General features: G+C 47.5%; 1 protein-coding gene and 1 non-coding gene across 3 annotated transcripts in view; both read right to left on the bottom strand.

The window, feature by feature from the left end:
- Positions 1–303: 303 nt before the first annotated feature.
- On the bottom strand, positions 304–375 carry TRNAP-CGG (transfer RNA proline (anticodon CGG)). Its single transcript has one exon. It is a non-coding gene; the product is annotated as a tRNA-Pro (tRNA).
- A 4,853-nt stretch (positions 376–5,228) lies between these two features.
- The window catches only part of RCSD1 (RCSD domain containing 1), a 38,860-nt gene continuing 30,301 nt past the window's right edge, over positions 5,229–13,787 (bottom strand). Inside the window, exons 3-7 of one of the 2 annotated variants that reach the window (XM_074972253.1) lie at positions 11,614–11,703; positions 10,394–10,465; positions 8,746–8,949; positions 6,949–7,646; positions 5,229–5,660 (exon numbers count right to left, since the gene is read on the bottom strand). In XM_074972253.1, the coding sequence (XP_074828354.1) occupies positions 5,636–5,660; positions 6,949–7,646; positions 8,746–8,949; positions 10,394–10,465; positions 11,614–11,703 (1,089 nt within the window). In that variant the 3' untranslated portion in view covers positions 5,229–5,635. Of the gene's footprint in view, positions 5,661–5,817; positions 5,855–6,948; positions 7,647–8,745; positions 8,950–10,393; positions 10,466–11,613; positions 11,704–13,787 lie in introns of those variants that run through there. The other variant, XM_074972254.1, reaches the window with a different exon arrangement.

The raw sequence follows: 13,787 nt of genomic DNA, 5'->3' as shown, positions 1-13,787 counted from the left end.
CCCCAGCCTGAAAACCAGCTTGATCTCACTGTTCAATTTTTGTGTCTCCACTTGCACGATCCCCTACTTTCCCTGCCCCCAGGATGCCCGGCCAGCCACTGCCCCCCTGTGCACCCCTTCCCCCTGTGCAACTCCCACCCACCCCAGTTACCCCCCCCTTCTCTGCATTGCCCTCCTCCCACCCACTTCACCTTGGGCTCCCTCCCTTACTGCCCTCGGGGCCCCGCTGTGCAGGTAATGCAATAAAATGAATTGAGGGATCAAACCCACAAAACGGGAGGGCTCGCGCCCCCCCTTCGGAGCGGGCTCGTCCGGGATTTGAACCCGGGACCTCTCGCACCCGAAGCGAGAATCATACCCCTAGACCAACGAGCCGCTGTCTGCTGCTTTTTCCCCAGCCAGACTCTTCACTATTATCCCGCCTCCTCCCTGCAGCGCGCCAGCCACTACCAGTGCGGTCCCTCCCCCGCCCCGCTACCGGATGGTTCCGCCCACAGACGGCCCCGGCTGGAAGATACCATTCCGCTCCCCACTAGGATCCCCCCGCCTGATGGTATCGCCTTTCCAGCGCCCACAGTCAGCCCGCTCAGCCGCCCCCATCTGGCAGATACTATTCCGATTCCTGCCGTGGGGGAGGGCGCCTGATGGTAGGACTCGAGCCCTCTGTGGGGAATCCCACTCTGCGCTTTCCCCTGGGGACGCCTCAGCCCCCTAAACTCTGAGGTAACACACTGTCCCCCAACGGCGGCTGGGTTCGGAGCAGGGCGAGCTCATCCCTAGTGGAGGGGGGGGCGATCTTTCCCGCTTTTGCTCCCCACACACGCTGCGGTCCGGACGTTCCGTCTTTCCCCCTGCTCCCATCGTGGAACCATGGTTTCGTCCGCCCCTCCCCCCTTCCCCACTGGGCTTCCGGAGACGGTTGCTCGAGTTACCCGGATATTGCTCCCTTTCCCTGAACAGCGGGCCCCTCCCGCCCTGATTCTGCCCTGTTGGGATCTAGGAAGGGGGGCCGGCTGGGTGGGCGCGCGAAGGGGGCGGGGCTCCCCGGGCTGGGGCGTGGCCAGGTTCAATTCACCGCCCTGGGGCCTCTGGCCGCGTCAGGCCCAGCCCCGCCCCCCGCGACGCGGGCCTGCGGTGGGAGGGGCCCCTGGAGGAGCGTCCGGGGTGGGACCCCCCCCCGCCAGAAGAGCCTCCTCTAGCTGCACATCGGAGCCGGGTCGTTCCTCGTGCCGAAGCCCTGTCTGCCTCCTGGCCTCCCCATTGACCCCCTTCTGCGCTGCCCGCGCCCCCTCGGGGCCCTGCGGCCTGGGCGCTGAGCAAGTGACCTAGGGACTGGGGAGCCCTGGGTTGAACCCCCGGCTCCATCACAGGCTTTCTGGGTGAGCCAGGCCGTTCACGTAGCCTCCCTCTGTGCTCCGGTTTCCCTTTCGTGAAACGGGGCTAATACGTTAAAAGATTGTGAAGTGCATGGAAATCTGTCGCTGAAAAGCGGTGGGTAAGAACTAGGTGTTAATAGTGCTGGCAATGCCTTTCCAAAAATCACTCTTCCACCAATAGCTGCTCTCCTTGCTCACCTCCTGGGCCTTTCATCTGGCTCCCGTTTCAGTCTAAACCATTAAAACCGGAAGACAACCACAGAACTCAGAAGACCTCGGCTGAACACAGCTGCCCAGACTCTTAGCTTTGATGTTGCATTCCTTTCCCCACGCTGTTGTGTTTTGTTTCTCTAAATTTCTTCTGGGCAGGAAGCTTGTGTTGTTACACTACTTACCTGTAATGCACCAGGCATGCCAAAGGTGCTATATAAATAATAGAATTTCCTTACTTGTGGTGTTTTCCTGTCCAATCATTAAGAGTTTTAGGATCTGATCCTGTACTCTTCTATCCAGAGATTTTGAGATGCCACTGTGGCTACCCTTGGTCTGAATGCACAGTCCAGGGCCCCTTGTGTTTTTATATAAAATAGTTTTTAATGTAGGTTGTGTGTAACTAGTAAATATCATCCAGCAGGTCCACACAGGAGATATGTGGAGGTCTGCAGCTCAGACCTACTCACAGAAAAGCTGGGGAGATTGCCTGCTTTAACGCATATCTTTTCTCCACCCCTCTCTTCACTCTTCACACACAGAGCGTCTTTGATCTAAGACAGGTCGGGCAAACTACAGCCTGTGGGCTGCGTCCAGCCTGTCAGACCTTTTAATCCAGCCCTTAAGCTCCTGCCGGGGAGTGGAGTCTGGGGCTTGCCCCACTCCACGCGTGGCGTGGCTCTGCACGGTTCCCGGAAGCAGCGGCATGTGTCCCCTCTGGCTCCTATGCATAGGGGCAGCCAGGGGGCTCCGCACACTGCCCCTGCCCCAAGTGCTGGCTTTGCAGCTCCCATTGGCCAGGAACCAGCGCGCAGAGCTGCCTGGCTGTGCCTCCGCATAGGAGCTGGAGGGGGGAACATGCTGCTGCTTCTGGGAGTTGCTTGAGGTAAGCGCCTCCAGGAGCCTGCACCCCTGATCTTCTCTTGCGCCCCAACTCCCTGTCGCAGCACTGATCCCCCTCCTGCCCTCGAACCCCTCGGTCCCAGCCCGAAGCATCCTTTTGCCCCCCAAACCCTTCATGCCCAGCCCCACGCCTGAGCCCGCACCCCCAGCTGGAGCAATCACACACACCCCACACCCCAATCCCCTGCCCCAGCCCCCTCCCACACCCTGAACTCCTCATTTCTGGCCCCTCCTCAGAGCCCTCACCCCCCTCCTGCACCCCAACCCCCAATTTTGTGAGCATTCATGGCCGGCCATACAATTTCCATACCCAGATGTGGCCTTCAGGCCAAAAAGTTTGCCCACCCCTGATCTAAGATGTCCTTCATGGAGTAAATTCTCTACACCCACTCAGCAAGGCTACACACCCTCAATCCAATACTGAACAGCTCCCCATCTCTCCTTCTAGGACTCTGTCTGTTACCATAGAATAACAACAGACCTATAAACAGACAACAGAAGAAAGAGCCCCTTTAAGTAGTGTCTGCCACATGGAAGCAGAGAGTGATGTCATACCTGCTACACCATTGTGGGTGTGGAGGGGCAATTTTGTCTGAAGGAAAAACTTCTATTCTTACCAATGGAATCTTTAATGGCTACACAGGTAGGATTTGTGTTTTTAAGATCTCATCCTGAAGACCTTCACATAGTGAACTTTAAGAGGATGAATAGTTAAGTCAGAGCTATCAGTACTGACCTAGCTCCAGGTAGTCCACAAATTTCAAACTTGATGGTTTAACACTACACTATCCCCTTGTTGTAATCCCGCCCTCATTCTGCCTGCTGCTACCAGCTCTACCCATCCTGGTTTGGGCTTCTGCAGCTCCCCAGGAAGAAACACTTATTTTTCTTTTCAACTCCACTGTTTTATTTCCTCTGTTTTTCCATTATATTTTCAAGATGAGGGGGACAAATTCCACCCGCTTGACCAGCACACACATTCTCTAAACATGCACACGCATATATACAGTAATGGACAATCACACACGTCCAGATACATCAGCTGAGAAAAGAAGTGTTACAGTGATGCCTGCAGCCTGGCCTGAGATACAAGTCCAAGCAAGCCGATTAAAACAGATTTCAAAGGTGATGACACTTGCTGACATGGCTCAGAGAGGGTGTGAGGGTTGCATATACTGAGAAACCTCTTCTAGGTACAAATGGCAACACCAATCACTTTTCACTGGTTTTGAATGAACAATACCTTAGTGCTTTCATCTGGGAGGATGGGAGGCAGGACACATTAAGTAGAACATAAATCCATTTGTCTTTTTATGACTTTAGTGCGGGTAAAAGGTGACACATAGGATATTATTTATTTGTATAGCTGTAGTGCCTAGGAGCTCCAGTCATGGTTTAGGATCCCATTGTGGTAGGCTCTGTACAAACACAGAACAGAATGACCCTCTGCCTCATAGATCTCCATCCACAGAGCAGGTGCAGCAGAACCAGGTTCCATCACTCTCTGCCTTGCCAGTGTGTCTAACCACTGTCCTGGTGCAACTGCTTCAAAGATGAAAGGGAGTTCAGTCTCAATGGCCATTTCAGACTTTGGCCTCTTCAGTGATACTGTCGGGTCAGGGGCGGTGTTGGGTGTCAGATAATGTGCTGGTGGTTTTAGTGAGGTGGACACCTGTCCGTCAGGAATGGGATTGTGATACTTCCCCAAACCCATTTCATGTAGACTAATCAATAGCTAATGCAATCTGGAGGTAAATGGCTCCATAGCCCAACCACAACTAGTCCCCTGAGCCAGCTAGTCCTTTGAAAGTTTTAACAGAACCCTAAATGCCAGCTCCAAGCACTTATATGGCCTCATCACCATAGTATCTGAGTACTTCTGCTGTTGTCCAGTCCTTTCAAACACTCCTAAATGCTCTAAGGCAGTGGTTCTCAAACTTTTTGTATTGGCAAACCCCTTCATACAGCAAGCCTCTGAGTGGGACCCCCCCTTATAAATTAAAAAACACAGGATTTTATATTTAACACTCTTAAATGCTGGAGCAGGGTTGAGGATGGAGCTGGGCTGGTGGGGCTCAGGCTGCCAACCCTGTGCATGGCTGACAGCTCGTGACCCCCTTGTAATAACCTTGCGACCCTCTGAGGGGGTCACGACCCCCAGTTTGAGAACTCCCACTCTAAGGAGAGAACCTGGCTCCTTAAAATAATTTTTTCATGGGATGATAGTTCACCAGTTCAAATTTAGCCTAGGCAATAGGCGAACCACGGCCACTGGGAGTTGCAGGTGGCTGTGCAAATGTAAACAAATGGTCTGGCGGCCTGCCAGCAGATTACCCTAACAGGCCACAGGTTGCCCACCACTGCCATAGTAAGTGAAACTCAATCATACATAGGCTGTTCACTAGCTTACATGAAATGTATAGGTAATTTCAGTCCAGTTTGCAGTAAACAAGTGTCCATATCACAAAAAAATTAAAAGTGATTCTAACTGGCCACTTGTTGGCAGTCTCAGTAGAGTCCAAAGACTGAAGATGTCATGACAACTGACTTACTTGCAAGGATCGAGTGTAACAGTTGAATACAGTGGTGGAGTAGTATGAGGAAAGCTTGCACTATTACTTCCCATGCTGTAAGTGTTCTGTGGATATGGTACTTCAGTTGCTACTTCTCACGAGCACGAAAAAAAAAACTACACACAAAAAATCCTATAGAAAAATAATCTTTAGCTGTTAGGTGTTTCATATACAGATTTGCCAGCCCAACACTAGTCCAAGTAGATATTCATCAAAGATACTGTATAAACCATTTAAAAATGATCTTCTCCAGATTTAGGATTCACATTGTCTGCCATACAGCATATATATGTGTAGAGAGAAAATCATTTTTCCCTACTTTTAAAAACTTCATTTACTTACATTTGAAAACTGAAAATATTTCAAAGGAAGCTATTTAAAAAGGCACAACTTATATATGTCCAAAACTGATAAACTGCATCAAAGTCCAACATGGGGGAGCAAACAAAATTTGGAACTCTGCTGTAATGGTGAACAGTGGGCCCAGAAACGATGGTGTTTGTCATGCCCATGCTACTGTGCATCAGGTCTCCAGACATAGCCATGAAGTTGCTCAATATACCCCAAGAAGAGTCAGCCAGTACATCCTTTTTGAACCCTGCAGCAAAAAAAAAAAAAAAAAAGTCTTAATTCCAGTCTCTCCTTCCCATTGCTACAGAATGTTATGGGTAAGGGCAGTGGACATCTTTGATGTTATTAATATTCTGCTGCTCTGTTGCAAGGGAGAGTCCTCCAGTAGCTGCACCTTCATTGGACTGTTTGGCTTCTCTTCACATTAAAGTCTCCTGTATCCTGATTGGGTTCAGCATTTTGAGAGAGAAAGAATGATAGAAGACAGTAAGGAAAGTTATAAAAATAAACATATGTTACAATTTTATATTGATAGGAGTCGCTAGGAAAGTCTGGAATCTGAGTGTCTTTTTGGCCATCTTTTATAATTGGGTTATGGTTTTCCTGCTATAAATTTGAAAGACAGCTACAGCCAGACCACTCCAGACTGATTTCCTCTGTTCTCACCAGCTAAGCTGGGTCAGACTTGGATTGAAGACAGGGAATCAATTTTTTTCAGTTTTTAAACTTTCCTATCCAAATTCATTCTGGATCTTTTCTCCCTACAACATGCCCTTTAAGACACAGATTTGAGCCCTCCAAACTCAGATAGTTCAGTTAGAAAGCAGGACAGGGGGAAATGGAGAGGGTCCCATGTTGCTGGGGTGACTTTTCATCAATGTAACTCTGTAATAGCTAGTGTGCAGGTGGCACCACTGCCCTCTTGGATGGAATGGGAGACCTGTTTAGGTGTGTGGGATTATGTTGGTCACCAGTGGTTAAAGGCCAGGTACGATGAGTGTAAACCCTAATATAGCTAGTGGAAATTCTCCTTTACCTCAAGTGGTAGAGGCCTGTGTTTTTTGATTTAGAAGGAACAAGTTTGTGTGGTTCAGTGGGTGACCACGAAATTGGTATGCTTGCACCACAATTAGGGCTGACAGTGCCAACAAGAGGTTTGAAAATGTCCCTTTTAATCAGACAGTTTAATCTAAATGGTCTCAGGGTGAAAAATGCTTTTTGCCACATGTACTTTCAAGATACTGGGCAGCTGAGCAAAGTGTCAAAGGTCAGCATTTCTTTCTTTCTCTTTTTCACCTACCATCCCTTTCATTGTCATGCCAGCCTGGGGAGCTGAGCCTTTTAATTGTCTGTATTAGATGCTCTGATATTGAAGTTGATTTGTACTGGGATTTAACAAGCACCAGAGGGAAATGGTAACACTGACACTCTGGCACAAGTGCCTTTTTATTTTTAAGGCAAAACGCTTGTGAGAACCTCTGGTATTTCATGAGTAATTACCATGGTGGCTTCTCTCATCTCTGCTTCATACTTACTCTGTGCCCGGTTCTTGCATTGGCAGCACACTGTGATGCTCACTGGCAGTTCCTGTGTCTGCTGCCAGCTGCGACATCCCCATCTTCAGGGACTTTTCCTGGGTGTCTGATGTTTCCTGGGTGTCTTTGCCCTCACTGTTTTCTTCCTTCTTCACCTCTTTATTTTCTTTGTTCCTTTTTTCCTGTTCAGAGGCATTGCCACCCTCCCTTTCCCCCAGAGTGCTCCCTTCCTTATTCTCTGGGGTGTTCTGGCACAACTTCTTATCATTATCTCCCATGGTACTTGGGCATGGCTTCTCCTCTGGCGTGCTCTGGGATGACTTCCTCTCTTCCTCCCCTGGAGGGTTCTGGCACGGCTTCTCCTTATCTCCTGTGCTGCTCTTGCATGGTTTCACTGCCTCTGTTTCTTTTTCTCTCTCCTCTTTGTTTTCTGTCCTGCTGGACCCTCTCCCTGAGGGTGGCTTTTCATTGGATCCTATCTGTTTCTGCATCAGTTTACTGCCTGTTTCACACACAGGTGACTGTGACTCCTCTTTCTGACTCTTAGGCACAAATACCTCATCACCATCCTCTTCTTTGGCCCCATTTTCTTGAGATGATCCAGTCGCCCTTAAATCTTCACCATCTCCGGAGTCTGACTGAGACTTTCGGAATTTCCTGGAAGGGGGTCTGCGCTTCAGTGATCCCCGTGTCCGCACCTAAGAACAGGTAAAGCTGAGATTGAAGAATTTAAATAAACCACACCAGTGTACAGTGTCAGCCCAGAAACTTAGGGTGAATGACTTTGATGCTTAGCTGGTGACTCAAGACACTGGTTCTCCTTCTCATTGACACTTTGAATAAGTAGAGAGAGATCATTACCCCATTTTAACTGTGGCTCTCTCTCCAATTTACATTATCAAATCTGAAAACGTTAAGTTTGACTACAAGGACACTAGACTTGATATATAGTTACTTATGAGTGAGGAATTACTTTGGAAACCTCTGCCATTTTATTTTGGGCACTGGGGTGATGAGAAAGGATAGAGAAGTTTTACTTCTCAGTAATCTGAGGACCAATGGTGAAATCAAGCAGTCCAGATTCTCTCCCCATTGTTGCCAATTCATCTGAGTCCTAATCTGCAGAAGCCCCTGCTATTCTGGTATGTCTTGGGCCTCCCAACTTCTCCCAGTTGAAGGCTGTTTTGGCAGCTAGCCTGCAAACTAAGAACTGCACCTAATTGCATAAACTGGAGAAGTTAACCAGCTGCCTTCTTCTTTAATCCAGAATTGTGGTTTACAGAGACTACAGTTCCCAGTAGTCAATACAGCCTGTCCTGCTCAGATCTAGGTTAAGTGTTGTATGATTGGCTCTCCATGGGCTATGCCTCTGTATTAAAGGGGTGGGCATGGAACACACTGCAGAATTTCAAGGTTTATTTGACTTGCAAGCTGCCGTATTAATATACTAACGCACTGCACTACTAAGCGTTGGTCATTAATTTTGACATAATGTTGTTTGAAAAGCTGTAATCAGTCCAGCTCATGTTGAGTTGAAGCAGGTGAGTCATGCCACTTCATCACCTGAAGCCAGCTGGAATCTGGACTATGGAACTCTATTTGCAGGTAGGCAAAAGAGGGAGTCCAGTGGATCACAGTGAGAGGGAATTTCAAAACAGATGCAGCGATCTCCTCATTTGGCTGCAAACACACCCTGTGAAGACTGAATTGGAGGGTAAGACAACTGTTCCACTTCCACTCCAAGCAGTAAACTGGCTTTGGCTTCCTGTGTTGGAGAAGGCCTGGAAGACACTATACCTTGTTATAAAACTTCAGGTGAGTGCCCTCTGGTGGTTGATCAAAACTGACTGGTGTCTCATCCGATTCACTGGAATGGGACTGGATGCCGGGGCTACTGGGAGTTGAAGGGGGAGTGCTAAAGGGAGATGGTATGACTTTCAGACCTGGGCTTTTTGGAGATGTACCTGGCACCAGGGCAGCTGGAGCAAATGCCAGATTGGCCTACAAAAAAAAACAAGAAGTCATTATAATAAACCTCCCCTCAGATTTAATATCATGATTTTTGGTGTTATTCTACCTGCCACCCAAATTCCCCCTGTCAGAGGTGAAGTGGACTGAAACAACATACTGTATGGTAATAACAGGTTTCAGAGTAGCAGCCGTGTTAGTCTGTATCCGCAAAAAGAACAGGAGTACTTGTGGCACTTTAGCGACTAACACATTTATTTGAGCATAACGTTTCGTGAGCTACAGCTCACTTCATCGGATGTAGCTCACGAAAGCTTATGCTCAAATAAATTTATTAGTCTCTAAGGTGCGAAAAGTACTCCTTTTCTTTTTGTATGGTAATATGATCACACAGTGACCACGTGGGGGAGCCTTTTCCCTTAACAAACATGATAGCCTCCCAGCTGACATAAGAGATATAGCTCCTGGTTTTGTGTTTCTCCTGGTGATATTGTCAACAAACAATCCTAAGTGGAGAATTTCTGGATGGACAATTGCCCTTCCCGAACAGCTGGATCTCAGGACCATTCCTGTGTCATCTGCAGTGTTAGCGATTTTCCAGTGTCCCAGCCAAGTGAATATGTCTCTCATAGCTTTGCACAGGAGAGGCTGTGAACAGAGCAGTCAATAACAACAAGGAACTTTAAATCATTCTGTGTTTGCCAGATAGCACCTGAAGTTTGCAGCTGTGGGCACTCTCAGGCCCTTCAAATGATCACTGAATTTAACAAGAGAATACCATTGAAATAACTGGGTATGCTTTGTGATGGGGCTCCCACTTCTGGAATCCCATTGAACAGTGCTATTTAGTTCGGATAGTTGAGTGTTCTTGACTTGAGCACAACCCTGCCATGAACAGGATGCTATTATTTGGGCACTGCTAGGAGGAAGCTCACAATACCAGGCGTGCCAGCTGGCATTAGCAGGGCGTTATGTGAAGAGACTCACATATTGTTAGTTGTCCTAACTGGCATAAACCAGCTATAGACAGATACAGGGGAGTAGTAAATGCTGGGTAAGCTGTTGAGTTCCTTGGGAAATATAAAAGAAAAGTGAGAAGCTTTTAGGGTATGTCTACACTTCAACTGGGAGGGTGCTTCGGGCAGACAGACGTGCTAGCTCTGCTTGACCTACTGTACTAAAAATAGCAGTGTGGTCACATTGGCATGGGTGGTGACTTGGGCTAGTTGCCCAATACAATCCCACCCAACCCCCTAGGTGCATACTTGGGTGGCTAGCTCAAGTCGCAGCCTGTGCCACTATGGCCACACTGCTATTTTTAGCTTTCTAGCTCAAACAGAGCTAGTACTTGTCTTTCTACTCATGCTGTTGTGTAGACATATCCTCAGGGATACAAATATAGGAGCCATGTTAAAAGGCTAATCAGTTTAATTCCCTGAGAGTTACAACAGCCATGTTGAAAGCATCCAGCACCTACCTGCAGTTTTTCAATCAGGGGAGAGCTTTTCACCTTGACCCTGGGAAGGGGGCAAGCATTTGGAGACTGCTTCTGTAAACAAACAGGAAAAGACCAAAATAAACTAGACGAAGAAAAGAAAAGTTCTGAAGCCTGAACCGGTCCAGATTGATCCTGAGAAGTGAGAGATGGAAGAAGAGGAAGGAAAGTGAAGAATCTGTCACTGAAGGCTTTGGCGGGATCTTTACAAAGGAGTCTGTTCTTCCCTTTCCCACTGTTCTCACCTCGTCTGCTGTCCAGCCATTAAGTCTATGATAAAGAGGAATTAGATCACACAGGTCAGAGGAAGGGGAGAGCACTGTACAGAGTAATATCACTCCGCTGTGAGGAAGATCATCAAAAGAAGGTAGCCAAGCCCTCTACATGATCTTCCCTTTCCCCTCCCACCACCCAAACAGTGCCCTCTTTTGAGAGAAAATGGGATTCTGTCTCCTCTGACTAGTATATCCATATTAGGGATTGTGTAATGGTTAGTCCCAGAAGACTAGGGGTCAGTACCCCAGGGTTCTAGTCTTGGCTGTGCCACTGCATGGCTTTGGGCAAGATATTTAACCTCTCTGTGGTGCGGTTTCCCCATCAGTAAAGTGGAGATAAAACTGACGTACCTCATAGAGGGTTGCAAGGCTTTAATGTTTGTAAAGTGTTTTATGAACTATTCCTCTAGCGTATCTGAAGAGATATGTTTGGCACTGGATAAATTACACACTCATTCACCCTTTCAACTGTGAATCTAGAAGGAGGGAAGAATCCAAGAGCAAATTATTACTTAATATTTATGTTGCAGTAGTGCCTAAAGGCCACAACCAGGTTGGACTCCATTTTGCTGTATAAACAACATATGACAGTCCCTTCCCTAAAGAGCTTAAGATGTGAGGATGGAGCTGGTATGGGAGAATCAGGTGGATCCTATGGAGATGTGGTGCCACAGAAGGAGAAACCTCAGAAGCAGAACTGGAACATGTACGTGTGTCTGCACCAGTAAGGAGGCAGCAAGGAGCAGAGTATGTGTGGGGTATTGCTGTGGATGGATAGGGGAAGTGTTCTCTGCTTTAGAGCTTATGGTTTATGTTTCACTATCAGAGGATCCCTCTGGTAGGCCCACGTTCACATGCCTTTTAGGGAATCAGAGGGAATAAGACTCAGCAAAAAGGAAGCTCTTTCCTTACTGCATTGGTACTCACCGGCTCCCCATTGTGGCCCAACTCCACCTTTTGGGTGTGTAGGGGAAGGGAGCATGGTGGTTTCCTCCGGGTTGGTTTATTACCTGGTACCTGAAGATAAAGACAGCCATTTGAGTGACAAAGAAAGAGCAAGGAGGTTACATTCAAGCACCAGAAGGCAGCCTCTAGTGTTGTGTGTCTGCAGAAGGCCCAACAGAAAGCAGTGTGGGGGTGGAGATGTCTCCAAGAGCAGCCACATGCTTGGAGATGCTCTAACAAGTATCCCATTGGAAACCCCACAGTAGAAGGTCTTGTAATGTTTGTTTTCTTTCCTGTCTCTGCTAATCACTAAGCTTTCATCTTTTGAACGGGCCTCAGCTTCCTGCTTCATTCATTCACTGAGCTCACTATCCTACTTGTGGTACCAGGGGCTGAAGGGCAGCTCAGAGTTCTGAACACGGCCCACAGCCTTGCTAATCTTTCAAATGGAGGTGCAGCTCACGGAGACTACAGGTCCCAAGTTGCGATGTTTAACAAGTGACTCAGAAAGCAGGTTTGTCCGGAGAGAAGGGACAGCACTTTTTTATTAACTGCACAAACACTCCTCTCAGTCTGAACCTACACAGGCTCCTGGGAGGATCTAGCTTACCCCTGGTATGAGGAGAGGCTTAGCACAGACATCAGCGCAGTCTCTCCAAAAATCCATCTCATTTGCACAGTCATGCCCCTGCAAGTAACCTGAAACTTATACTTACACCAGTGTGGAAAGCTCCAACTTGATTTGAATTGTGTATGTTTCTATGTTGGAGATGAGAGAAACTGAAATTTCCTCTATTTTATGCCAATTTCTGTGACCTTCTGGCAAGTTACCAATATGCTCTGTGGTGCAATATTTGGTGACTTTTGTCATAATTTTTACCCCCTTAATGTCCAGAGATCTGGAAAGTTACAAACATCAGATTGTGGCAAACTCCATCTTCGAAGAGTTGGCCACTTTAGAGAGTTTGTCTGGAGTGACAAACTTGGGCACCATGGCTTTATGAGGTTTACACTGTTAACTGGTGATGTTGTGTCAGCAGATAGCAATGCAATATCATTGTGTGAAGCAATGTAATCAAGCTGTGACCATGTCATCCCATCACAACATAATATCATCCTGACACATCACAATCTTGGTATGCAGTATCATCCTATGCTGTGGAAACGTCATCGTATCACAACATTATGATACCACATTGCGAGGCAGTGATATTTTGTGGGCATCCATTAATGTCCTGTATGCTAAGTTTGCAGGACATAGCTCACCATTCTGATATCAGGATGACCACAAAGATAGTGAGGTCGGGCAACCATGATTATTACATCACTCACCAGGATTGTGATATGCTGAAATGATTTTTGTTTTTGACATGTGTGTTTGTGATGGTAGTAGGGGACTCGCTCGGTCACAGAAAGCGGACCAGCGGCCATGAGTCCTTTGACTTTCCCTGCCTCCTCAGAGGATTAAAGCCATTTGGGGCCTAGACTCATCACAGTTTTGGGTACCTTTGCTGCTTAAGTTCTTTCGGTCACCCCTACCCTGGTTTCCTAGACTTCTCTTCCAGTCCCCCTTACCAAGAGAGGTTTTTCCTTCCTGCTTCCCAACAGACTCTGTTTCTCACTGACTCATTGCTGCATCTAGGCCTCAGCAAAGCAGGCCTGGATTACAAGGATTCAGTTATTCTACCTTAATCCGCCCTTATACCTTGTAGAAGAGGAAGGAAAGACAAGGCTGCTCTGACTGGGATGCTTTCTGGTGAGAAATGACAGCATATTGGGGCTAGTAAAATGTCCAGTGTCCTCAATTACATTGAGTCAATCCAGCTGCTAGCAGAACATGAGTCCTGTCTAATGTAATATTCCAACAACCTGCAAGACTGCACCAGTTTTCCTGCTGTGCCAATCTATGCTGTCTAACCCATCAATAAACCATTGCTTGAACTCTAATGGGTCCTATTTATTACTCCTGAGTTCAGTCATACTGTAGCCCCCGTACATGAAATTAAAACTGCATAATCTTTGAGATAGTTTTTTGTTTGGCTGTAGACAGTTGATCCAGCTATCTTCATTTGTTTAAATCCCACTGAACGTCAACTTCTTGCTTTTAGGGGAGGAGGGGAATCCTGATAGCAGTATATGCTGGTCCTCACTGGAAA

Source organism: Natator depressus, chromosome 1 (assembly GCF_965152275.1).
Source record: "Natator depressus isolate rNatDep1 chromosome 1, rNatDep2.hap1, whole genome shotgun sequence".
Classification (NCBI taxonomy): domain Eukaryota; kingdom Metazoa; phylum Chordata; order Testudines; family Cheloniidae; genus Natator; species Natator depressus.
The sequence above is the reverse complement of the archived record's forward strand: the minus strand, read 5'-3'. Positions and strand labels throughout refer to the sequence as shown.